General features: G+C 45.3%; 1 protein-coding gene across 17 annotated transcripts in view; it reads right to left on the bottom strand.

Annotated features, from left to right (window-relative positions):
- Positions 1-24733, bottom strand: part of SYT7 (synaptotagmin 7) — a 945664-nt gene that overhangs the window by 501185 nt on the left and 419746 nt on the right. The window contains exon 2 of one of the 17 annotated variants that reach the window (XM_068261186.1): positions 20371-20537. The exons of the other annotated variants lie outside the window; for them this stretch is intronic. Within the exon in view, the coding sequence (XP_068117287.1) occupies positions 20371-20398 (28 nt within the window). The 5' untranslated portion in view covers positions 20399-20537. The remainder of the gene's footprint in view (positions 1-20370; positions 20538-24733) is intronic. 17 annotated transcript variants of the gene reach the window in all.

The following is a 24733-nucleotide window of genomic DNA, read 5'->3' as shown; positions in this document are numbered from 1 at the left end:
GGATAGCAGGCTTTGTACGGCCATGCAGTCATAAATGTAATAAAGATAAGTGGTTCAATAAACAGGGACCACGCGGCAACGCTAACCCAGCAGCAGCAGACGTGATGGAACAGGAGGAGGCGCAGGAGGAGAAGGCCACGCTTTGTGAGACACAACAACCCAGGCCTTGCATGAGGGCAAGAAGCGTGCGGATAGCATGCTTTGTACCGCCATGCAGTCATAAATGTAATAAAGATAAGTGGTTCAATAAACAGGGACCACGCGGCAACGCTAACCCAGCAGCAGCAGACGTGATGGAACAGGAGCAGGCGCAGGAGGAGAAGGCCACGCTTTGTGAGACACAACAACCCAGGCCTTGCATGTGGACAAAAAGCGTGCGGATATAGCAGCAATGCTTTTTGCCGCCATGCAGTCATAAATGTAATACAGATGAGAGGTTCAATAAACAGGGCCCGGAAACGCAACACCATCCCAGATGTTCATTGGTCATGTTACTTGGTTGGGGTCCTGGAGTGTTGCGTAGTCATTTCCAATCCAGGATTGATTCATTTTAATTTGAGTCAGACGGTCTGCATTGTCTGTAGAGAGGCGGATACGCCGATCTGTGACGATGCCTCCGGCAGCACTGAAACAGCGTTCCGACATAACGCTGGCTGCCGGGCAAGCCAGCACCTCTATTGCGTACATTGCCAGTTCGTGCCAGGTGTCTAGCTTCGATACCCAATAGTTGAAGGGTGCAGATGGATGGTTCGACACAGCTACGCCATCTGACATGTAGTCCTTGACCATCTTCTCCAGGCGATCGGTGTTGGAGGTGGATCTGCACGCTTGCTGTTCAGTGGGCTGCGGCTGCATGGGTGTCAGAAAATTTTCCCACTCCAAGGACACTGCCGATACCATTCCCTTTTGGGTACTAGCTGCGGCTTGCGTTGTTTGCTGCCCTCCTGGTCGTCCTGGGTTTGCGGAAGTCAGTCTGTCTGCGTACAACTGGCTAGAGGAGGGGGAGGATGTCAATCTCCTCTCTAAAGTCTCCACAAGGGCCTGCTGGTATTCTTCCATTTTGACCTGTCTGACTCTTTCTTCAAGCAGTTTTGGAACATTGTGTTTGTACCGTGGATCCAGAAGGGTATAAACCCAGTAATTGGTGTTGTCCAGAATGCGCACAATGCGTGGGTCACGTTCAATGCAGTCTAGCATGAATTGAGCCATGTGTGCCAGAGTCCTACCAGAATCCTCATCATCCTCTTGTGAGCGTTGTGATAGTTGTTGTGATGCATCATAGTCGTCACCTTCCTCCTGGTCTGCTTCTGCTGACCATTCGCGTTGAATTGTGGAAGTCCAACGTGCACCGCTCTGGCCCTCGTCAGTGGTGGCATGAAATTCCTGCTCCAACTCCAGCTGTTCCTCCTCCTCTTCTTCGTCATAGCTGCTGGGGCCAGCGTTCCCTGAGGCGGATGGCCTGATGTTGGTACCATCACGCTGATCGTTTTCTCCTTCAGATTCCCCCAGTTGCATCATGACAGCTGTTTCCTTGATTTTTAACATCGACCTCTTCAGTAAACACAGCAGTGGTATGGTAATGCTGACTGAAGAGTTGTCACTGCTCACAAGCAACGTGGATTGCTCAAAATTTTGGAGGACTTGGCAGAGGTCCAACATGTTGGCCCAATCGGATCCACAGAAGCTTGGCAGCTGGCCGGATGCGCCTCGGTACTGCGCCGTCATGTACTGGACCACTGCACTCTTCTGCTCGCAAAAGCGGGCTAGCATGTGCAGCGTAGAATTCCAGCGCGTAGGGACATCACACAGCAAGCGATGGTGGGGGAGATTGAAGCGCTCCTGCATCTTGGCGAGTGCCCCCGAAGCAGTACTGGAATTTCTACAATGTTTGGACACTCGACGCACCTTCAACAGCAGATCGGGCACGCCTGGGTATGTCCTCAGGAACCGCTGAACTACTAGGTTCATCACGTGCGCCAGGCAAGGGATGTGTGTCAGCTTAGCCAACCTTAAAGCGCGAATGAGATTACTCCCATTATCACACACAACCATGCCCGGTTTCAGGTCCAGCGGTGCCAGCCACAAATCCGTCTGTTCCTTTATTCCCCTCCAAATTTCCTCCCCTGTGTGCTGCTTATCCCCAAGGCAGATTAGCTTCAGCAACGCTTGCTGACGCATGCCAACAGCTGTGCTGCACTGCTTCCACGATCCTACTGCTGCTGGGTTAGCGTTTCCGGATGAGGTACAGCTTTGAGATGCGTTGGAGGAGAAGGAGTCAGAGAGGTAGGTGCTGCTGTTATCCAGTGGGAGGGACGGCGGTGCAGCTGTTTGTGGCGTGGGCAACACCCGTGCCGTAGCAGGTGAGGAATCGCTGCCAGGCTCCACAAGGTTCACCCAGTGCGCGGTAAGGGAGATGTATCGACCCTGGCCGAACGCACTCGTCCAGGTGTCAGTGGTGAGGTGAACCTTGCAGGCAACGGCATTCTTCAAGCTTCGGGTTATTTTGCTGACCACGTGCTCATGCAACTCAGGCACTGCAGAGCGTGCAAAGTGGTAGCGGCTGGGAACCACGTAACGTGGGATGGCCACTGACATCATGCCCTTGAAGCTGTTTGTCTCCACCAATCGATATGGCAGCATTTCGCAGGCCAGAAGCTTGGCTATGCTGGCTGTTACTGCCACGGCCCGGGGGTCATTTGCTGGCAATTTCCTCTTGCGCTCAAACATCTCCGACACAGACAACTGAACCGTAGCGCTGCACACGGAAGGGCTGTTGGTTGTTGTGTTTGATGAACACTGGGAGACCTCAAGAGCACTACTCCGGAAAGTGACAGTGTCAGCGTCGTCTGATGTTTGTGAATGTTGTGAACCACGCAATGGCTGGGCTACTGCTGCTGCTGAGGCGGGTCTGGTGAACCCAAGGGAGGCAGTGTTGTTTCTGGTACCCTGTCCTGACGCGTTTGCCCAAAGAGTGGGATGTTTGGATAGCATGTGACGGCTCATGCTGGTGGTGGAGAGGTTGTTAATATTTTTCCCCCTGCTCAGGCGGGTCTTGCACACCTTGCAAATCGCCATGGTAACATCCTCAGTGCAGTCTTCAAAGAAAGCCCAGACTTTGGAGCACCTGCCTCCTTGCTGGCGATTTCTGTTTGCTCCTCTTTTGCCTCTCACTTGAACTTCCACGCTTGTGGTGCCTGAAATTGCGCGCCGCCTACCTTGTGGCACAAGGCGAACTCGTGCAGCAGTGTGTTCTTCAACAGACTCATCTGTGCTGCTGCTACGACGGCGATGTTCTCGTTCACAAACAAAATCTGGGTCTCTGTCCACATTGTCCATACCCTCCTCTTCCATCTCCTCAAACTCGTCATATGTCATTGTGGGCCACCGCCGTGGAGTAGAGCTCCCCACAACAACCTCTGCGCAGCACACTCCAACGTCGTCTTCCAGATCTTGTCGGCCGACCTCCTGCAATTGCAACCCCTCCTGCCCAAATTGCTCTGGGATTTGGGTTTCCGAGTCCTCTTCGGACTCGCCTCGTATTTCAGTGCGCGGTACATTTCCCACAGTTAACGGTTGTGAATCCAGGCACAACATTTCTGGCTGTTCCTCCATTGACCTTTGAAAGGTGGAAGTTTGTTGGGCTGGGAATAGCTCCTGCGAATACCCCATTGTGTCCTGAGGTAATTCATCGGACTGGTTATCTGGCAGTTGTGTGCGTGGTGTCGCTGCCGGTTGTGTCAGCTTTGTGCCCACTGGCTCCTTGTAACTGGCTGAGGACTCGGACCTCGTGCGTGATGTGCTGGTGCTGCTTAACCCACTGCTGGACGCTTGAGAGGTCATCCAAGTAATTATCTGGTCCTGTTCTTTTGGATTTGTGAGGGTTGTTGTCCTGGACAACATGGGTGGTATTGAGTGGGTTTTCTTGGGTGCTCCCCTGTGGCCTGTACGTGAACCGTCAGGGGAAACACCTCTTCCCTTGCCCCTCCCTCTTTCACCGGATTTCTTCCTCATTTCACTTATCCTTACAGTACACGCTGACTGGCAGCAGTACAGTGGCAGTACAGAAATGCTATACAGTACCACTATTCCCAGCAGCGACACAGAGCACAATGCTATACAGTGACGGGTGAGCGGTGTACCACTATTCCCAGCAGACACAGAACAGTGAACAGAATGCTATATAGTGTGGCTGAGCGAGCGGTGTACCACTATTCCCAGCAGACACAGAACAGTGAACAGAATGCTATATAGTGTGGCTGAACGAGCGGTGTACTACTGTTCCCAGCAGACACAGAACAGTACACAGAATGCTATATAGTGTGGCTGAACGAGCGGTGTACTACTGTTCCCAGCAGACACAGAACAGTACACAGAATGCTATATAGTGTGGCTGAACGAGCGGTGTACTACTGTTCCCAGCAGACACAGAACAGTGAACAGAATGCTATATAGTGTGGCTGAGCGAGCGGTGTACCACTATTCCCAGCAGACACAGAACAGTGAACAGAATGCTATATAGTGTGGCTGAGCGAGCGGTGTACCACTATTCCCAGCAGACACAGAACAGTGAACAGAATGCTATATAGTGTGGATGAGCGAGCGGTGTACCACTATTCCCAGCAGACACAGAACAGTAAACAGAATGCTATATAGTGTGGCTGAGCGAGCGGTGTACCACTATTCCCAGCAGACACAGAACAGTGAACAGAATGCTATATAGTGTGGCTGAACGAGCGGTGTACTACTGTTCCCAGCAGACACAGAACAGTACACAGAATGCTATATAGTGTGGCTGAACGAGCGGTGTACCACTATTCCAAGCAGACACAGAACAGTGAACAGAATGCTATATAGTGTGGCTGAGCGAGCGGTGTACCACTATTCCCAGCAGACACAGAGTGGCAGTAAACAGAATGCTATATAGTGTGGCTGAGCGAGGTACACAGAGTGGCAGTAAACAGAATGCTATATAGTGTGGCTGTGCAAGCGGTGTACTACTATTCCCAGCAGACACAGAGTGGCAGTAAACAGAATGCTATATAGTGTGGCTGAGCGAGGTACACAGAGTGGCAGTAAACAGAATGCTGAGCGAGCGGTGTACTACTATTCCCAGCAGCGACACACAATGACTGGGGGGGACCCTGGCTAGCGTGGCTGGAGCGCGAACTACCCTGCCTGCCTACCCAAAGCTAAACCCACAGACAAATGGCGGAGATATGACGTGGTTCGGGTATTTATTTACCCGAACCACGTGACAGTTCGGCCAATCAGAGCGCGTTCGGGTCCGAACCACGTGACCCGTTCGGCCAATCACAGCGCTAGCCGAACGTTCGGGGAACGTTCGGCCATGCGCTCTTAGTTCGGCCATATGGCCGAACGGTTTGGCCGAGCACCGTCAGGTGTTCGGCCGAACTCGAACATCACCCGAACAGGGTGATGTTCTGCAGAACCCGAACAGTGGCGAACACTGTTCGCCCAACACTACTTACCATCTGTAAAACCAAGCATTGCTTACACATAAATTCTACAGTAACAAGGCAGTGTAAGCATGCTGGGTATTCTGTATGACTAGCAAGTTCACACATGTGATGCAAAGGGGAATGGCCAAGCAAGCTCAACAAATATAAGGTAATGTTTGTCTGGGGAGAGTTTACATTGGCACAGCAATTATTCTCCAAGAACCGTCCTGGAAGTGTCTAGATAACATGTTTCAATGCACTAAGCCCTGTTCGGTAGTCTCAGCAGCTGTGGAGCAGGTCAGGCAGGAAGCTATCAGTGTTCTCTTACAAGTCTGTGCATAAGCCATTCTATTCCCTGTCCAGTGCATCCCCGGAATCCCTTTAGACGTGCATCTATGCTAACTAGAGAGAGCTTTTCTGTGTATCAGTATACAGATATACACATCTAGAGGTATACAGAAAAGCCTTTTTAAATACCTCCTGCTCTGTCGTTCTGAAGTCCCACCTGCCAGAGTAACGGATCACATGGGGTGAGAAGCAGGGCTGTGTGGCTATCCCTATCGACTGTCTGCTACATCTACCAACTTTTACCTCATGGAGAGTGTGCGTTACCGACTGGTCAGAGCTGGAGATAAATACCAAACATTTTTACTTGATTTACTAAATGCTTTAATCTTTGTGAATTGCAATCACTTGAAATTTCTTGAGGTATTTACCGCACACGTCAGTAATTTACCTCACTAATCGGTAATTTTTCCTTTTCAGTGCGGTAATAGGTTTAGTGAATTGGCATTTGGCAAGGTGACCAGTGAAATCAGCTGTTTTCTGCATTAATGCTTAGTGAATGCAGGGCTGTATGTTTGAATTTCCTACATTCTTACATAAAATTCAACATATAGGTTGTGAAGCAGAGGCAAGTCCCTTTAGCATTCTGCTAAAACAGTCAGTAACTTTCAATCACCCAGTCTGCAGCCACCTGCAGCTTTAATGACATGACTCCTCCCTCCTGCCACTACAGGTCACAGGCAGTCAATGAGATGCTTATAGTTTAAGCAGACATGCAAACTTAATGCAAACTATAGGCAGCTTATAATTGGGCAAATCCAAATTGACAGGAAATGCATTTGCATAAAGTGCTTCATTTTTACAATAATTATGTATAAATGATCGAGTCGGTGTTTCCCCATTGTAAAATCTTTTAAATCCCTGATTTACATTCTGACATTTATTACACGGTGACATTTTTACTGTTGGCAGGTGATGTAGCTGCTGCATGCTTTTTTGATTTTTTGGCAGTTGTAAACAGCTGTTACAGCAATTTCCCACAATGCAACAGGGCTCACAGACAGGAAACTGCCAAGAGTACCACGGTCCTCAGTTTCTTGTGGGAGGGGTTTCACCACAATATCAGTCATACAGCGCCCCCTGATGGTCTGTTTGTAAAAAGGAATAGATTTCTCATGTAAAAGGGGGTATCAGCTACTGATTGGGATAAAGTTCAATTCTTGGTCGGAGTTTCTCTTTAAGCTTAGGACAAAAAAAAATAATGTTGGTACATGTCAAAATCGGGTCAGTTTTTAAAGTATATATAAGGTGACATCTAACATAATGAGATAGACATGTGTATATACAGTGTCAAGCATTCAAATAACTAGGCTGTGTTCCTTCTCTTCTTTTTCTACCTGAAAGAGTTAACCATTCAGGTATGCAAGAAACAGTATGTCTACAGTCAGATCCAGTCGGACTGTAGCATTAGGGCCCGTTTACACTAGTGTGAAATGTGCAGCGTTTCTCTGCATCCGAGTCCGGTACGAAAAATGGACACGGCACCTGAGTGGAAATAGGCAGTAACCCTCATTGATATGGAATTACAGCCATAAAAAAACCTCTTGCCTGGAAAAGAAAAGCTTCTGAGTGCAAGGGATAGATTAAAAAAAAAAAAAAAGGTCAGAAGTTCATATATTGTAGCTGTGGGACACTGAGACTGTGTGAAAGACTGTACCATTCATATGAGACAATACAACATGAAACCTACTTTTTTTAGATTTGTAAAATAAACTAAAACTGGGGGATTCTAAAAAATAATAATTAAAAAAAGGTCATTTTTAACAGTAGGCGGATAGATACAATTGTTTATTCCATCAGTTTATTTTCACCTCGGGTTTCCATTAATAATTATTTACAGGATCATGTGATACACAAGGATGATGGCTACATCTACTGTGTATATGTAAGCAATGACCTTAATCAGTAAACACATTTAGACCAATGCTATCCAAATAAATGGCATGGCAGCCGAAGGTCTAGCTCTTTGAAATCTATAGCTAGCTTGACCCTGGTGAGGGAGCTAAATAGGTGATCTGCTGTTTACATGTCCAGCTTCAATACACACAACCAAACATGATGACCTTGTGGAAATAATATTGTGCTTTTTTTACAGTTCAATAATACTAAGTACCATAAAAGTTAGATAAATAAGCTCATTCATAAAGAATATAGTATGTAACTCTGAATTTCCAGAAACTAGACTACATCGGAGCCTCCGTAGAGTATATAGTAACAGCTCATCATTACATTGATATAATGATACATAAATTGTCTGTCATGTGTATCTGATGAGCAGAGATATAACGGATGAAAAGTGTTTAAACTAGTCCTCCATCATTTACTAGGTGATCACTTTACAGTGGACACACGCTATTCCAAATCTAGCTACATGCAGTAGTAATGAAATGACTTCTTTATGATACTTGACACTAGCAAACCGAAGTCTTAAAGCAAATCTTCACCTCCCTACAGTGTTTCCAAGCCTCTTGCTAGATGTACGGCACATTCTGACTCTCTAACACCTTCCTGAAGCAACAATGTGACTAGAAGTCTGTTTATTAGAAGTGGACAGGAATAACTGCTGCTACAAATCTCCTCTCACTTGCCTTCCTAATGAGGCATTAACAAGAAGGGATTTCTTTGCTGGCTTTCTATTCCCTCTCCTTGGCACCAGGTGTCTGATTTGTAGCCTCTGGTTCACAATGTTTAATTGTTGCATCATTAGTTCCTGTTCAGAAGATATTGTGGCTTTATTAACCCCTGAGCAGTGGCAGACAAGCATTACATTTCTCTGCTCAGCTCACTTCATCTAGCAGCAAAGGGGTTAACTCATTCCCAGGCCTCTTCCTCTCCCTTTACTCCCCCCTCCACTTCACTTCTCCTTTGCTCTCTCAGCCAGAGAACAGAATAATTCATCTGCGCATCACTAACTCTTCAATAGGCAGGAAAATGACCAGTTCTGAGAGCTGGGGATAAATCAACACAGACAACAGGCTGGGAGTAATTGAAAAAATAAAGGTGTCCTAAAAATGCTAAGTAGATCAGGTGAACAGAGGTGCTAGAGAGAGGGAAGCAGCTGATGATGTGTGATTCAAGCTTCCCAAAGAATCAGGCTGTGTCTGGCCAGGCAATAGAGGCAGATGGATCAGGACCATGGACAGCAGCACTGCACTGTAATAAAGAAAGATGTGAAATCTAGTGAGGCCCGCTTCACAGAAGTGTATAGTCTGAGAAATATAGGGCTTGCCACTGCAGACTCTCTTCTGAAAATTGCTAGTTACAGTAGAGTCTCCGTTAATCCGGCACCGACGGGGATCAGCTGATACTGGGTAAGTGTGCTATCTGGTTGCTTGAGACTCAATGTTAAAAAATAGGCCAGTTAAATCAGTACCATACCCTACTCTATCCACTTCAGGACCACAGTCTTTTCGCCCCTTAAGGACCAGAGCCTTTTTCTCCATTCAGACCACTGCAGCTTTCACGGTTTAATGCTCGGTCATACAACCTACCACCTAAATGAATTTTACCTCCTTTTCTTGTCACTAATACAGCTTTCTTTTGATGCTATTTGATTGCTCCTGCGAGTTTTACTTTTTATTATATTCATCAAAAAAGACATGAATTTTGGCAAAAAAATGATTTTTTTAACTTTCTGTGCTGACATTTTTCAAATAAAGTAAAATTTCTGTATACATGCAGCGCGAAAAATGTGGACAAACATGTTTTTGATTAAAAAAAACCCATTCAGTGTATATTTATTGGTTTGGGTAAAAGTTATAGCGTTTACAAACTATGGTGCCAAAAGTGAATTTTCCCATTTTCAAGCATCTCTGACTTTTCTGCGCACCTGTCAGGTTTCATGAGGGGCTAAAATTCCAGGATAGTACAAATACCCCCCAAATGACCCCATTTTGGAAAGAAGACATCCCAAAGTATTCAGTGAGAGGCATGGTGAGTTCATAGAAGATTTTATTTTTTGTCACAAGTTAGCGGAAAATGACACTTTCTGACAAAAAAAAGAAAAAAAAAAAGTTTCCATTTCTTCTAACTTGCAACAAAAAAAAATGAAATCTGCCACGGACTCACCATGCTCCTCTCTGAATACCTTGAAGTGTCTACTTTCCAAAATGGGGTCATTTGTGGGGTGTGTTCACTGTCCTGGCATTTTGGGGGTGCCTAATTGTAAGCACCCCTGTAAAGCCTAAAGATGCTCATTGGACTTTTGGCCCCTTAGCGCAGTTAGGCTGCAAAAAAGTGCCACACATGTGGTATTGCCGTACTCAGGAGAAGTAGTATAATGTGTTTTGGGGTGTATTTTTACACATACCCATGCTGGGTGGGAGAAATATCTCCATAAATGACAATTGTTTTATTTTTTTTACACACACTTGTCTATTTATAGAGATATTTCTGCCACTCAGCATGGGTATGTGGAAAAATACACCCCAAAACACAGTATACTACTTCTCCTGAGTACGGCGATACCACATGTGTGGCACTTTTTTGCACCCTAACTGCGCTAAGGGGCCCAAAGTTCAATGAGTACCTTTAGGATTTCACAGGTCATTTTGAGAAATTTCGTTTCAAGACTACTCCTCGCGGTTTAGGGCCCCTAAAATGCCAGGACAGTATAGGAACCCCACAAATTACCCCATTTTAGAAAGAAGACACCCCAAGGTATTCCGTTAGGAGGATGGTGAGTTCATAGAAGATTTTTTTTTTTTGTCACAAGTTAGCGGAAATTGATTTTAATTGTTTTTTTTCACAAAGTGTCATTTTCCGCTAACTTATGACAAAAAATAAAATCTTCTATGAACTCACCATACTCCTAACGGAATACCTTGGGGTGTTTTCTTTCTAAAATGGGGTCATTTGTGGGGTTCCTATACTGCCCTGGCATTTTAGGGGCCCTAAACCGTGAGGAGTAGTCTTGAAACCAAATGTCGCAAAATGACCTGTGAAATCCTAAAGGTACTCATTGGACTTTGGGCCTCTTAGCGCACTTAGGGTGCAAAAAAGTGCCACACATGTGGTACCGCCGTACTCAGGAGAAGTAGTATAATGTGTTTTGGGGTGTATTTTTACACATACCCATGCTGGGTGGGAGAAATATCTCTGTAAATGACAATTGTTTGATTTTTTTTTACACACAATTGTCCTTTTACAGAGAGATTTCTCCCACCCAGCATGGGTATGTGTAAAAATACACCCCAAAACACAATATACTACTTCTTCTGAGTACGGCGATACCACATGTGTGACACTTTTTTGCAACCTAGGTGCGCTAAGGGGCCTAACGTCCTATTCACAGGTCATTTTGAGGCCTTTGGATTCTAGACTACTGCTCACGGTTTAGGGCCCCTTAAATGCCAGGGCAGTATAGGAACCCCACAAGTGACCCCATTTTAGAAAGAAGACACCCCAAGGTATTCCGTTAGGAGGATGGTGAGTTCATAGAAGATTTTTTTTTTTGTCACAAGTTAGCGGAAATTGATTTTAATTGTTTTTTTTCACAAAGTGTCATTTTCCGCTAACTTATGACAAAAAATAAAATCTTCTATGAACTCACCATACTCCTAACGGAATACCTTGGGGTGTCTTCTTCCTAAAATGGGGTCATTTGTGGGGTTCCTATACTGCCCTGGCATTTTAGGGGCCCTAAACCGTGAGGAGTAGTCTTGAAACCAAATGTCGCAAAATGACCTGTGAAATCCTAAAGGTACTCATTGGACTTTGGGCCTCTTAGCGCACTTAGGGTGCAAAAAAGTGCCACACATGTGGTACCGCCGTACTCAGGAGAAGTAGTATAATGTGTTTTGGGGTGTATTTTTACACATACCCATGCTGGGTGGGAGAAATATCTCTGTAAATGACAATTGTTTGATTTTTTTTTACACACAATTGTCCTTTTACAGAGAGATTTCTCCCACCCAGCATGGGTATGTGTAAAAATACACCCCAAAACACAATATACTACTTCTTCTGAGTACGGCGATACCACATGTGTGACACTTTTTTGCAACCTAGGTGCGCTAAGGGGCCTAACGTCCTATTCACAGGTCATTTTGAGGCCTTTGGATTCTAGACTACTGCTCACGGTTTAGGGCCCCTTAAATGCCAGGGCAGTATAGGAACCCCACAAGTGACCCCATTTTAGAAAGAAGACACCCCAAGGTATTCTGTTAGGAGTATGGTGAGTTCATAGAAGATTTTTTTTTTGTCACATGTTAGCGGAAAATGACACTTTGTGAAAAAAAAAACAATACATATCAATTTCCGCTAACTTGTGACAAAAAATAAAATCTTCTATGAACTCATCATACACCTAACAGAATACCTTGGGGTGTCTTCTTTCTAAAATGGGGTCACTTGTGGGGTTCCTATACTGCCCTGGCATTTTACGGGCCCAAAACTGTGAGTAGTCTGGAAACCAAATTTCTCAAAATGACTGATCAGGGGTATAAGCATCTGCAAATTTTGATGACAGGTGGTCTATGAGGGGGCAAATTTTGTGGAACCGGTCATAAGCAGGGTGGCCTCTTAGATGACAGGATGTTTTGGGCCTGATCTGATGGATAGGAGTGCTAGGGGGTGACAGGAGGTGATTGATGGGTGTCTCAGGGGGCGGTTAGAGGGGAAAATAGATGCAATCAATGCACTGGGGAGGTGATCGGAAGGGGGTCTGAGGGGGACCTGAGGGTTTGGCCGAGTGATCAGGAGCCCACACGGGGCAAATTAGGGCCTGATCTGATGGGTAGGTGTGCTAGGGGGTGACAGGAGGTGATTGATGGGTGTCTCAAGGTGTGATTAGAGGGGGGAAATAGATGCAAGCAATGCACTAGCGAGGTGATCAGGGCTGGGGTCTGAGGACGTTCTGAGGTGTGGGCGGGTGATTGGGTGCCCGCAAGGGGCAGATTAGGGTCTAATCTGATGGGTAACCGTGACAGGTGGTGATAGGGGGTGATTGATGGGTAATTAGTGGGTGTTTGGAGGAGAGAAGAGATGTAAACACTGCACTTGGGAGGTGATCTGATGTCGGATCTGCGGGCGATCTATTGGTGTGGGTGGGTGATCAGATTGCCCGCAAGGGGCAGGTTAGGGGCTGATTGATGGGTGGCAGTGACAGGGGGTGATTGATGGGTGGCAGTGACAGGGGGTGATTGATAGGTGATTGACAGGTGATCAGTGGGTTATTACAGGGAATAACAGATGTAAATATTGCACTGGCGAATTGATAAAGGGGGGTCTGAGGGCAATCTGAGCGTGTGGGCGGGTGATTGGGTGCCCACAAGGGGTAGATTAGGGTCTAATCTGATGGGTAACAGTGACAGGTGGTGATAGGGGGTGATTGATAGGTGATTGATGGGTAATTAGTGGGTGTTTAGAGGAGAGAATAGATGTAAACAATGGATTTGGGAGGTGATCTGATGTCGGATCTGCGGGCGATCTATTGGTGTGGGTGGGTGATCAGATTGCCCGCAAGGGGCAGGTTAGGGGCTGATTGATGGGTGGCAGTGACAGGGGGTGATTGATGGGTGGCAGTGACAGGGGGTGATTGATAGGTGATTGACAGGTGATCAGTGGGTTATTACAGGGAATAACAGATGTAAATATTGCACTGGCGAATTGATAAAGGGGGGTCTGAGGGCAATCTGAGCGTGTGGGCGGGTGATTGGGTGCCCGCAAGGGGTAGATTAGGGTCTAATCTGATGGGTAACAGTGACAGGTGGTGATAGGGGGTGATTGATAGGTGATTGATGGGTAATTAGTGGGTGTTTAGAGGAGAGAATAGATGTAAACAATGGATTTGGGAGGTGATCTGATGTCGGATCTGCGGGCGATCTATTGGTGTGGGTGGGTGATCAGATTGCCCGCAAGGGGCAGGTTAGGGGCTGATTGATGGGTAGCAGAGACAGGGGGTGATTGACTGGTGATTGACGGGTGATTGACAGGTGATCAGGGGGGATAGATGCATACAGTACACGGGGGGAGGGGTCTGGGGGGGGGGTCTGGGGAGAATCTGAGGGGTGGGGGGGTGATCAGGAGGGGGCAGTGGGCAGGGGGGGGATAAAAAAAAAATAGCGTTGACAGATAGTGACAGGGAGTGATTGATGGGTGATTAGGGGGGTGACTGGGTGCAAACAGTGGTCTGGGGGGTGGGCAGGGGGGGGTCTGAGGGGTGCTGTGGGCGATCAGGGGGCAGGGGGGGGGAAATCAGTGTGCTTGGGTGCAGACTAGGGTGGCTGCAGCCTGCCCTGGTGGTCCCTCGGACACTGGGACCACCAGGGCAGGAGGCAGCCAGTATAATAGGCTTTGTATACATTACAAAGCCTATTATACTATTTCCATGCGGCGATCCGGGTGCTAGTAACCCGCCGGCGCTTCCGAACGGCCGGCGGGTTACTACGAGCGGTGGGCGGAGCCAGTCCCCGGCGGCTGATCGCGTCACGAATGACGCGATCGCCGCATAGCCACCCACGCAGCCGCCCCCGCCGATGGGCGTATTGCGGTCGTTTGGGCCCGGACTTTGCCGCCGCCCATCGGCTGGGGGCGGTCCTCAAGTGGCTATATACATACCAAGAACTCTATTAAATGCAGTAATTGAATGTATAGTAATCTTGGGGGAGCCATGCAATCCAGACTTTAAGCACAGTAGAGCCCACAAACAGCCTAAAAAGTTGGCCATTACCACTGTAAGTACTGACGGTGATTTGTGCTAGTTAGTTGAGACTGCTGGTTAGTTGACTTCTGGATAACCAGGAACTTTTCTGAATTTTTGGCTATCATGCTGATCCTTGAACTTCAGTTCTATATGGACCACTTAAGTCACAGTAAAGACAGCTTCACACGGGCAGATACACTGCCTGTTAGCCGTTCTTGTGCACCCACGAGGTAGTGGGAAGTAGAAAGGCATACATCTCATGCAGGCACCTCTATGTACAGCCGCACTCAGGCATGTTGCATATCATGTGCAGACACCTGTGTGGCTATGTATGCTGCATTACATTTCTTCAGCAAATCATCAAGTATTGCAGACAGAGGATAAGCATGAAAATCTGTGAGCTAGTTTTAACTTTTATTGAGAGAAGGGGTGTTGTATTTAAAATGAAAGGCTGGAAGTGGAATGGGAAGGCATGTGGAAAAGAGGATGCAGCACATGGGCATGCTGCTGCTACTCAAGAAGAGGAGGGCTTCTGCACACAGCAGTGAGAGCTGTGATGAGTGGAGGATGGTTTGATATGGAAGAGGCAGAGACAGCAGAAGAGAGCTGGTCTGGGTGTGGAGGAATAGTAATCCTGGTAGAATGTAGTCCTGGCGAAAAGCAAAGCAAGGTATTGCAAGCAACCAAGGAAACTGTACCTTTCAATCATCTAACACTATTTGCCAGGGCCGGGCTGAGGCATAGGCTGGAGAGGCTCCAGCCTTGGGGCGCAGTGTAGGAGGGGGCGCACAATTCATTCAGCTGTCATTCCTAATTGTGTTTGAAGCAGAAAGAAATAAGAAAAGGGGATACATAGCAGTGACTGCAAGCCAGATAACTAGATATTAAGGTGTTGGGGAGGTTGTGGGCCCTGTGGCCCTCTTAGTCTAATAGCAATGAGTGTGTGACAGCTGGGGTGGGAGGGATGGAGAGGCGCACTTTGATGTCTCAGCCTTGGGTGCTGGAGGACCTTGTCCCGCCTCTGCTATTTGCTATGGTTTACTGCATTATGTACGTTAGAGCTGGTGTTTATGAACATGGTTAGCCAGGCTGACAAAAACACCCATATCCACTAAGAAGCACTTCTATCCAAAGCTTCAGCTGTTTAAATCAAAAGTCCATGTTCCTCTGGGAAACCAGTGCCTATTTTATCCCACAGAAGTAAATATAAAGCCTCCTCACTCTGCAGGGAGTCAGAATAATTCCCCAGGTGAAAATATTTCCATCACAGTATCCCACAGTAATTATGATTATATATACCAGTATTTGTAAGTAAAAGATCCAGTCTATGTTTAGATTGTTACTGATTTTCCATTAGTACCTTAAAGTGTAACTGCAGTTTTGATTTTATATTGTGTGATACAATTAAAAAAAGGATTTTGCAGAGGTAAAACAAACCTTAAATTTCTTGGAAGGGAATCTAACTACCTGTAATGTGTCTGTGATGTCTGTGTAGTAGTGAGCACTGGTGCATCTAGCAGCTTTTCACAGGACTGTGATGGGGAGGCAAAGCTATGGACAGAGATCCAAATTACGTATATTACGTATCTTCCAAAGATTGTTTCTTTTCTTGCTACACACCATTTACACAATCGGGATTTGACACAGGTATTCAAATCAACCAATCTGTCACTCAGGAATAGACTCCATCCTGCTAACACGCTCAGCTACAGACTTCTTCCTGGTGACTGCCCTGATCAGCACAACACCCCTTTACAAAGTAGCGCTACACAACCACTATAAAAGTCAACGAGCTAAAATAAATAACAATTTTAAATAGTAAACAGTTACTTCATTCAGATGAACGTGGCTTCTGATGGCTACTTTTGAGTATTACAGTTAGCTGTTCCCCACTTTGTGTAATCCTGATCAACAAGACACAAATGCTATAGAAGTGGCGATCAGACTTGTAAAGGTGGAGGAGAAGAAAAAAAATCTTTTTTCAGACCACCACTGTTTATAAATAGGCCCTAAAGCCTCAGAGGAGTCTATTTACACAAGGGGGACATCAAGGTCAAGTAGTGAATGTCGGCATTCACAACATTAATTATAGAAGTTGATAGAGGAAAAATGAATCAAAGCCTTTCATTAGACATTCAAACAAAAGGTATGTGTAGTATTGTCTTTATGTGGGGAGTAAGGATGAGCAAGCATGAAAAGTGAAACTGTAACTATCTGTGTGAAAGTGGGGGATCGGGGCAGAGAGCATTAACTTACCTGTCTCACCACTTCTAGCCACTGCACCCATCTGCCAAACACTTTAGCTTTTGCAGTGGAAGCTCCAGCTGTGAAGATGGAAGTGTTGGGACGATGGGGCGCAGTGGCTATAGGCGGTGAGACAGGCAAGTAAATTCTCTCTGTACTGGTTACCCGCTTGCACACAGGTGGGTACAGTTTTGCTTTTTTTGTAAATCTGTGCTAGCTCATCCCTAGTGAGGTGTACCATAGGGCTACTTTTTACAAAAATGTTCAGGTGCACATTAAAGCTTTGCAAGTGCCAGGGACAGAAAGCCAAGTAAAAGTTCCCCAGTGGAAAGATTGTCAGCAGAAACACCTAACAGAAGTAAGCCGGGCTCATTGAGATTCAAATTCAGATACTTCCACATTTGTGGCTGAGGAAGCAGGTGTGTCCTGCGAAATGCGGTGCAGGTGGAGTTTTTCAAAATAAAGCTTTTTTGTTTAATAGATTGTGCAAAATTACTGCTGCGCTCTCCAAACCTGTACCGTCTCCTACTGAAGGTGATACACAAGCACTTAAATAAACAACAAGTGTCAGCGCCAAGGCAGAAGGCGACCGCAGCCGAGAAGGACAATGTCCAAGAGTCCACACAAGCAATGAATATATAAAGTCAGCGCAGGTCTATAGTAATACAGCTTTCATCATTTTTTGGTATACAGGATCTTCGAACAAAAGGGTAAAGAAGCAAGGCTTACCAGATTCCAACAACCCACATTATAAGGTTGTAAACGAGTTTGATAGGTGGTCCGCAGAACTTTCAAATGGTGTCGTTTCACCAGCGATGTTGCACACTACAGATTCCTCCGGAATATAGTAGATATCCTGAGATCGCAGAGACTCACCAAAGGGGAGTCCAGTAGGATAGTGACATGAAAGAGATGTACGGCACATCTAAGTGTAAACCGTCTTTATTACATACCGGTAACAAGTAAAACAATTAAAAACAAGGATAAAAGAAAACTCACATACGGGGCCCGTGCACTGGGAACCCCGAAAAAGTAGCGCGCATAAAATGGTCAATAGAAGACCTCAAATAAAATGGTGCCACCTGTCGCCTTCCCTGGCGGCAGGGAAGGCGACAGGCGGCACCATTTTATTTGAGGTCTTGTATTGACCATTTTATGCGCGCTACTTTTTCGGGGTTCCCAGTGCACGGGCCCCGTATGTGAGTTTTCTTTTATCCTTGTTTTTAATTGTTTTACTTGTTATGTAATAAAGACGGTTTACACTTAGATGTGCCGTACATCTCTTTCATGTCACTATCCTACTGGACTCCCCTTTGGTGAGTCTCTGCGATCTCAGGATATCTACTATAATCCGGAGGAATCTGTAGTGTGCAACATCGCTGGTGAAACGACACCATTTGAAAGTTCTGCGGACCACCTATCAAACTCGTTTACAACCTTATAATGTGGGTTGTTGGAATCTGGTAAGCCTTGCTTCTTTACCCTTTTGTTCGAAGATCCTGTATACCAAAAAATGATGAAAGCTGTATTACTATAGACCTGCGCTGACTTTATAGATACACAAGCACTTGCTTTGTGCTCCAACCTGCAATATAAAAGCTTCACATAGGCAATAATTTTCCTGGACTGGACTTTCTGTAGCGATCCTAGGCACTGGTGAACTAATCATAAGATACCCATATTGAACTGTGGCACAGTGTTTATTAATTGATGATATTGTCGGCCTGTACTGCACCTGCACGAGCGGCGCTGTTAATCACCGCCACGTGGACCGGAGCGTACTGCACAGGTGCAGAACTACTGCACAGTACGCTCCGGTCCATGTGGCGATGATTGACAGTGCCGCTCACACAGGCGCAATACAGGCCGACCTCCAAGTTGGCCTGACGTCATCACCGCGAACCGGTAGGCAGAGGCGGCGAACGGCTGCGGGCAGAGCTGCGGCGAGGGACATGTAGGAAGCTTGGGGCTGGACGAAGCCCCGGGTAATTAGCACTTATTTTGTTAGAAAATCCCTGATAACTAAAGCTGAATATACACCATACAATCTTGGTTGCACATATTTACCATATCTATGTAGTATAAGGGCCAACAGATTAAATACCTTAAATAATTGATTGGATAAGCTCTTATACTACATGAAAGTGGTAAGATTGAACAACCAAGATTGTGTGGTGTGTGTTGAGCCTTAGTCTGTAGGGAAGTAGAGCACAGACTGAATGCAATGAGAAGACTGCAACCTGTGGCAATGGAAGTCTGTGCTTTAATAACTGACAGGTACAGGGGCTCCTGACCTAGTATTTTAAAATAAATGGATTTAAAATTATACACCTAATTAAGCCATTTATACATGGATCAAATAAGCCCTGTCCTTTACTCGCTTAGACAGGAAAAGAAAAATATTTGAAAAGCATACAGTCCTTGGTCGTTACAGACGTTTTTTAAGACACTTCAGAATGACAAGTATATTCATGCAATGGCCTCAGCCCTATAAAGGGAGAACCACAAGGTAACTCTATTTACTATTAAGTACTACTTAGTAAACATTAGTTAAGGCACTGTAATAGCTGCATTTCCTGCACTAGGCCGCCTATCACCTGTTCAAACATACATCACTGAGCATGCTGTCACATATAGAATGACAAATGACCACTTCCTATGTTCTCTTAGTGAACATTAATGGAAGTCCCTTATTGTTGTCAGTACACTTGGTGCTCTTATTTTTGTTTACTGAACATTGTGGACTTTAAATAGACTATTACTTATTCTGTTTTTACAAATGCAGACAGTTCATTGAAGAGGACCTGTCAGCGTTTTCATTTCACTCATATTAGGGCTAGGAGACTCAAGCTGAAGATTCATATTCAATTGCTCAAGCAAAGAACTAGAGGTGGTGCCTCACAGCATTATGGGTCACTGGCTATTCCTTTAACAGTCATCAGTCTTCTGTGCGTGGGGGGAGGGGAACAGAATCACACTGGCTATTCCTTTAAAGGAGAACTGTAGTGAGAGGTATATGGAGGCTGCCATATTTATTTCCTTTTAAGCAATACCAGTTGCCTGGCAGCCCTGCTATCTATTTAGCTGAAGTAGTGTCTGAATCACACCAGAAACAACTATGTTGCTAATCTTCTAGCCTTCTATATACTGGGGGGGGGGGGGGGGGGGAGTCAAAACACACCTTTCTCTTACCCCAGCTAGTACAAGACAAATAGCATTTATATTGCGCATTTCTCAATGGACTCAAAGCGCTTGAGCTGCAACCACTTGGGTGCGCTCAATAGGCAATAGCAGTGTTAAGGAGTCCTGCCCAAGGATACCTTGCTAAATAGGTGCTGGCTTACTGAACAGGAAGAGCCGTGATTCAAACCCAGGTCGCCTGTGTCAGAGGCCTTAACCATTACACCATCCAGCCAACAGCATACTGACAAAGTCAAAGGAAGCGCAATATTCTCATCTTTGTATAGATGTCCTATTTATAAGGTCACTCTCCTGCCTAAAGGTGTCGCCATACATCTACTTGTCTGGTAGGTCCTGGAGTTGCAGTTTCCACCTCTTCTCAGACACATGTAATAATCTCCACTCATAATAATTTATTTCTTTGGGATAGAATACATTACACATCAACAGTACACGCTGGCAGCTGTTCGCCCTTACGGAGTCTCTCCTCTTTCTTACCTCTCCAGGATGGATTAGCTTCAGGCATATTTCCTGCTGGCTTGCTAATTCATCAGTTATGTGTTGAGCTCCAGTGGATGAAGTTAGATGTTGTTCCAGTCCCTGGTTTCTTCCCATTCTCCTGGCTGTAGCTCTGCCGCGTCGCCTCCTAGATGAATATATTCTTCCTAGCAGTGAAAGCCAGAGAATAAAGAAGTCCAGAACTGAGCCTGAGGGTAACGCTGGCATAACTTCACTTGTTCTAACTGACCCAAAAAAAAGGCTTCTGCCGAAATAATGGACGAGGCAACACTTGGCACGAAGATGGAAGATTATGTATTTTAGTTCCAGCATGTGGGGATGTCTTGAGATCAAAGTATGTGTAGCTGCCTTAGCAATGACAAGAAAATTAATTGCCTTGTTGCCTATATTTATACGTCTCGTGTCCCAGCTTAACAATATGGGTGAAACATGTGGAGTCTGAATAGTTTTCCCACTGCAGTAATTATAAAATGCATATTTCCATCAACAGTACAATAATCCCTTATATGCTGCAGTGTAATTCAGTGATTATGACTACATTCTATGGCTGGCTGATTCTCACTGGTTGTTTATTGAGGTAAACACACAAAAACTTCTGCTCAACATATTGTCAGCTTGTCCGCTAACAAGAAAACCCAGGAGAGTGTTCATGTGGCAGATTGCCTCAAGTCGTTTGACCGACATGAACAAACTGTGACTGCAGAGTCGAAAGATGGAATACACTCTTTTCTTTGTACAAGAAGCCATCTTCCCAGCCTCAAATAAATAACATGTCCAGCACGGTGGCATAGTAGATAGCATTCTTGCCTTGCAATGCTGGATTCCTGGTTAGGCCAGGATACCATCTGCATGGAGGTTGAAGGCACTTATGTTTGTGTGGGTTTTCTCTGGTTACTCGATTTCCTGTCACATTCCAAAATCACTGATAATTGCCTTCCTCAGACTATCCAGACTATCATGGGACTATGACTATGGCACAGATTAGATAGTGAATCCTTTTGAGGGGCAGTTGGTAAGAAGACCATATACTTTGTAAAGCGCTCTGGAAGATGTATGCATATACAGTATATATATATATATATATATATATATATATATATATATATATATATATATATAAACATATACTAGCTGATGGCCCAGCGCTGCCCAGGTATGTATTTGGGTGGTGTTGGCTCTGCCCACTTTTTCTAATGCTGGATACACACGGTGCGTTCGTGCACTCGATTTTCCCGTCGATTCCCGTCGATTCCCGTCGATTCGTTTATTTCCAACATGTCCGATTTGGATTTCGATGGATCGTTAGGTCGATTTGCATGCAAAGTATGCCGAATCGACCTAACAATCCATCGAAATCCAAATCGGACATGTTGGAAATAAACGAATTGACGGGAAAATCGAGTGCACGAACGCACTGTGTGTATCCAGCATAACCCTACACACAATTAGTCAATTACTTAATGGCCTAGTTTGTGAGCTTTGCAGTCTTTGGCATCAATAATTTGCATTGAAATGAAACAAATCTGATTGGCTGTTTGTGGCTCCACCTCCTTTTCTGAATTTGAGCCCCAATTACCCAATGACCAACTGTACCAGGTTTGAGGCTTGTGCCATTAACAGTGCAAGAATGGCAGCAATGAAATATCCCCCTTGGAAATCAATAGGTGAATTTTGATTGGCTTTTGTAGGCTCCACACACTTCTCTGAATATTAATCCCAATCACCCGGTGACCAACTGTGCAAAGTTTGAGAATCCTGCCATTAGCAGTGTAAGAATGGCTGCAGTTTACATTTTCCCAGTGAAATTTGTATTTGTCTCTGCCCCCCTTTTTAGTTATGGGGATACAAAGTATCCTACATGTTATTCCAGGCAATGTACTATGTGTGTACCAATATATATTACATTTGATCTACATATGCTCAGTTTTTGACTGCCTAAGCAATTTTTATGTGATCATTAGGGTGACAGTTTCAAACACGTTCATAATCTTCAACTGTAGCCTCCTCTGTCCCTTGGAGAGGAGGATAGGGAAGAGCTGCCAGCATGTGGAATACACCAAAAGGTATTCATTTTGCATTTATATAAGGGTGGCATCTTCCATAGTGCTCTACAGAGTACAGTACATATTCTTGTCACTATCACTATCCCTCAAAAGAGCTCACAATGTAATCTCAGACCTTTGATGTGCAGTTTGTATTCATTTGATCAATATTGCATAGAGTAAACAGACTTTTGTCTTCACTTCAAGTGCAGGTTGACCTACAGAAGTGAATTTAAATCAAAGTTCCATGTATATCAGCCCTTACTCAAGCTAAGTGCTTTAAGACTAGGCAACAGTCACACAGACATGGCGCAGGGAGCTTCGGTTGAGGCTGGGTTTCCACTAGCCACTAGTGGGTTTCCACTAGTCTTGTAGGACATGCGGCGGCACTTCCTCTTCTGCGAGTACGCAGCCGAATCATGGAGGCTGTGCCATGCACGGCTATAAGATTCATTGCCACTCGCACCAAAACTGACAGCAATATTGGCCGAATCGCTATACTATTATTCCCTATGGTAGAGTTTCCCCGCAAGATTTGCCTGTGGGGAAAGTCTGCTGATTCGGACCGATTTCAGTGCTAGTGGAAACGGGCTCTGAATGGTTAATTACTGGGGAAAGTGATCACAAAGGCTTCATAAGCTTGTCCAATTTATAATAACTGTTCTCCTGGAGATAATTTAGGGCTGACTCCTCCCTACCTTTAAGCATAAACAAAAACAACTAAGAGACCATGTACAGTATGTGCCTTTATTTGTCATGGAGCCCGGAGGCCAGCTTTAGCTTCAACAAAGAAACTGTGCATCCCGCATGTATAAATACTGACTTTGGTTTTGGTCAGACATAAATCACAAAAAAGCATTTCAGCACTAAGCTGTCAGTTGCAGTGATGAGTTAATCTTAAAAAAAAGGCAATGTGACCCTGAAATGCTGTCTTTGTAACACTTAATCAGCCTGATTAAAATCTGCTTGTCTGTTTGACAGTAAGACACAAGCCACAAGTCTATGAACAGCTGGCTGGGTAACACTTGAAGTCTAGTCTCTTTGGACTGTACAGAAAAAAAAAAATCACCTATCACTTCTAAAGTAGGAATACTGCCTTGCACCATTGAAGTTCAGGTCCCAACCGCAACCAGTAAACTATGCTTTTCTGTATTAGCTTGGGCTTACTCCCAAATTGTGAATCACAACAACGGTATGCAGATCTTGCTAGTTAATCAGAGACTCGCATATGCTTCATGTTTTCTCCTTTAGGTAAGAGAAACTGATCAGCTCTAGTCAAGACCACAAACAATACATCAAAGAAATGTCCAAAACCTTGAAGAATGTTGGCAACTTCAAAATCCAATCAAGTGTAATAAGAGAGTGCCAACTGGCTTATAAACCACACAGAGATAATGGTTACCCCAAGGATAGGCAACTACTATGCTTCCTGAGTTTCCTCACAAGAGATCATTTCAAACCTAATCAATAAAACAGTTTTCCACCCCCAGCAAGCAACACACCTTCGAGTTTAGAGAAAAGAGGCCAGGCTCTGGACAGAGACAGAGAGGTTCCCACAGCAGCCATTATGTCTGCTATGGCCGTTGCTATCCCTAGCTGTGAAGCGTTTCAATGTTTCTCTTCCAGTGACAGGTCAGTAATGCCAAGGCTACTCTGTTTAGGCCTCGTTCACATCAGGGCCGTTTCTGTGCGCTTTCCACAGCGCACTGCCCTGTGCGTTCAGCAAGGTATTGATTTTTCCATGTAACTAAATGTAGCTGGTTCACATCTATGCGCTGCACTGAGCAGCGTTACAGAAACGTAGTGTTGCAGGCATTTCTGTGCGTTGAGCTGGAAAGCGCACAGCAATGCAAGTGAATGGGTCCGCTTTTTTAGCGCATAGAAGCGCGTACAAGCGCATAGAAGCGCATGCGTTTTTTACCCCTAATTGGAGAAAAAAGTACATTTACATACAAAAACAAAGTTTTATTGACAACTGCTGCTGCTACAGTAAGCAAAACGTGCTTTAAAGAAGCGCAGCGCAACGCACAGAAACGCGGACTAAAGCGCGCACAAGCGCATGCGTTTTTTACCATGCGCTTTAACACGTTTTTCAGCGCAGCAGATGTGAACGAGGCCTTAGGCATGTGTAGATTGCTCCGAATGCTGCTGGAGTATCAGAAACAAACTAAAAGACAGGAGTCAGCTATTAAAGAGATCATTCGTATACCTATACAGAAATACTGTGAGATGGACACCACTTCATCCATATTTGTACAATTATAAATTGCTATTTTAACGCAGACAGTACAATTAAATCT

Source organism: Hyperolius riggenbachi, chromosome 11 (genome assembly GCF_040937935.1).
Source record: "Hyperolius riggenbachi isolate aHypRig1 chromosome 11, aHypRig1.pri, whole genome shotgun sequence".
NCBI classification, from domain to species: Eukaryota; Metazoa; Chordata; class Amphibia; order Anura; family Hyperoliidae; genus Hyperolius; species Hyperolius riggenbachi.
This window is presented reverse-complemented; position numbering and strand designations above follow the sequence as displayed.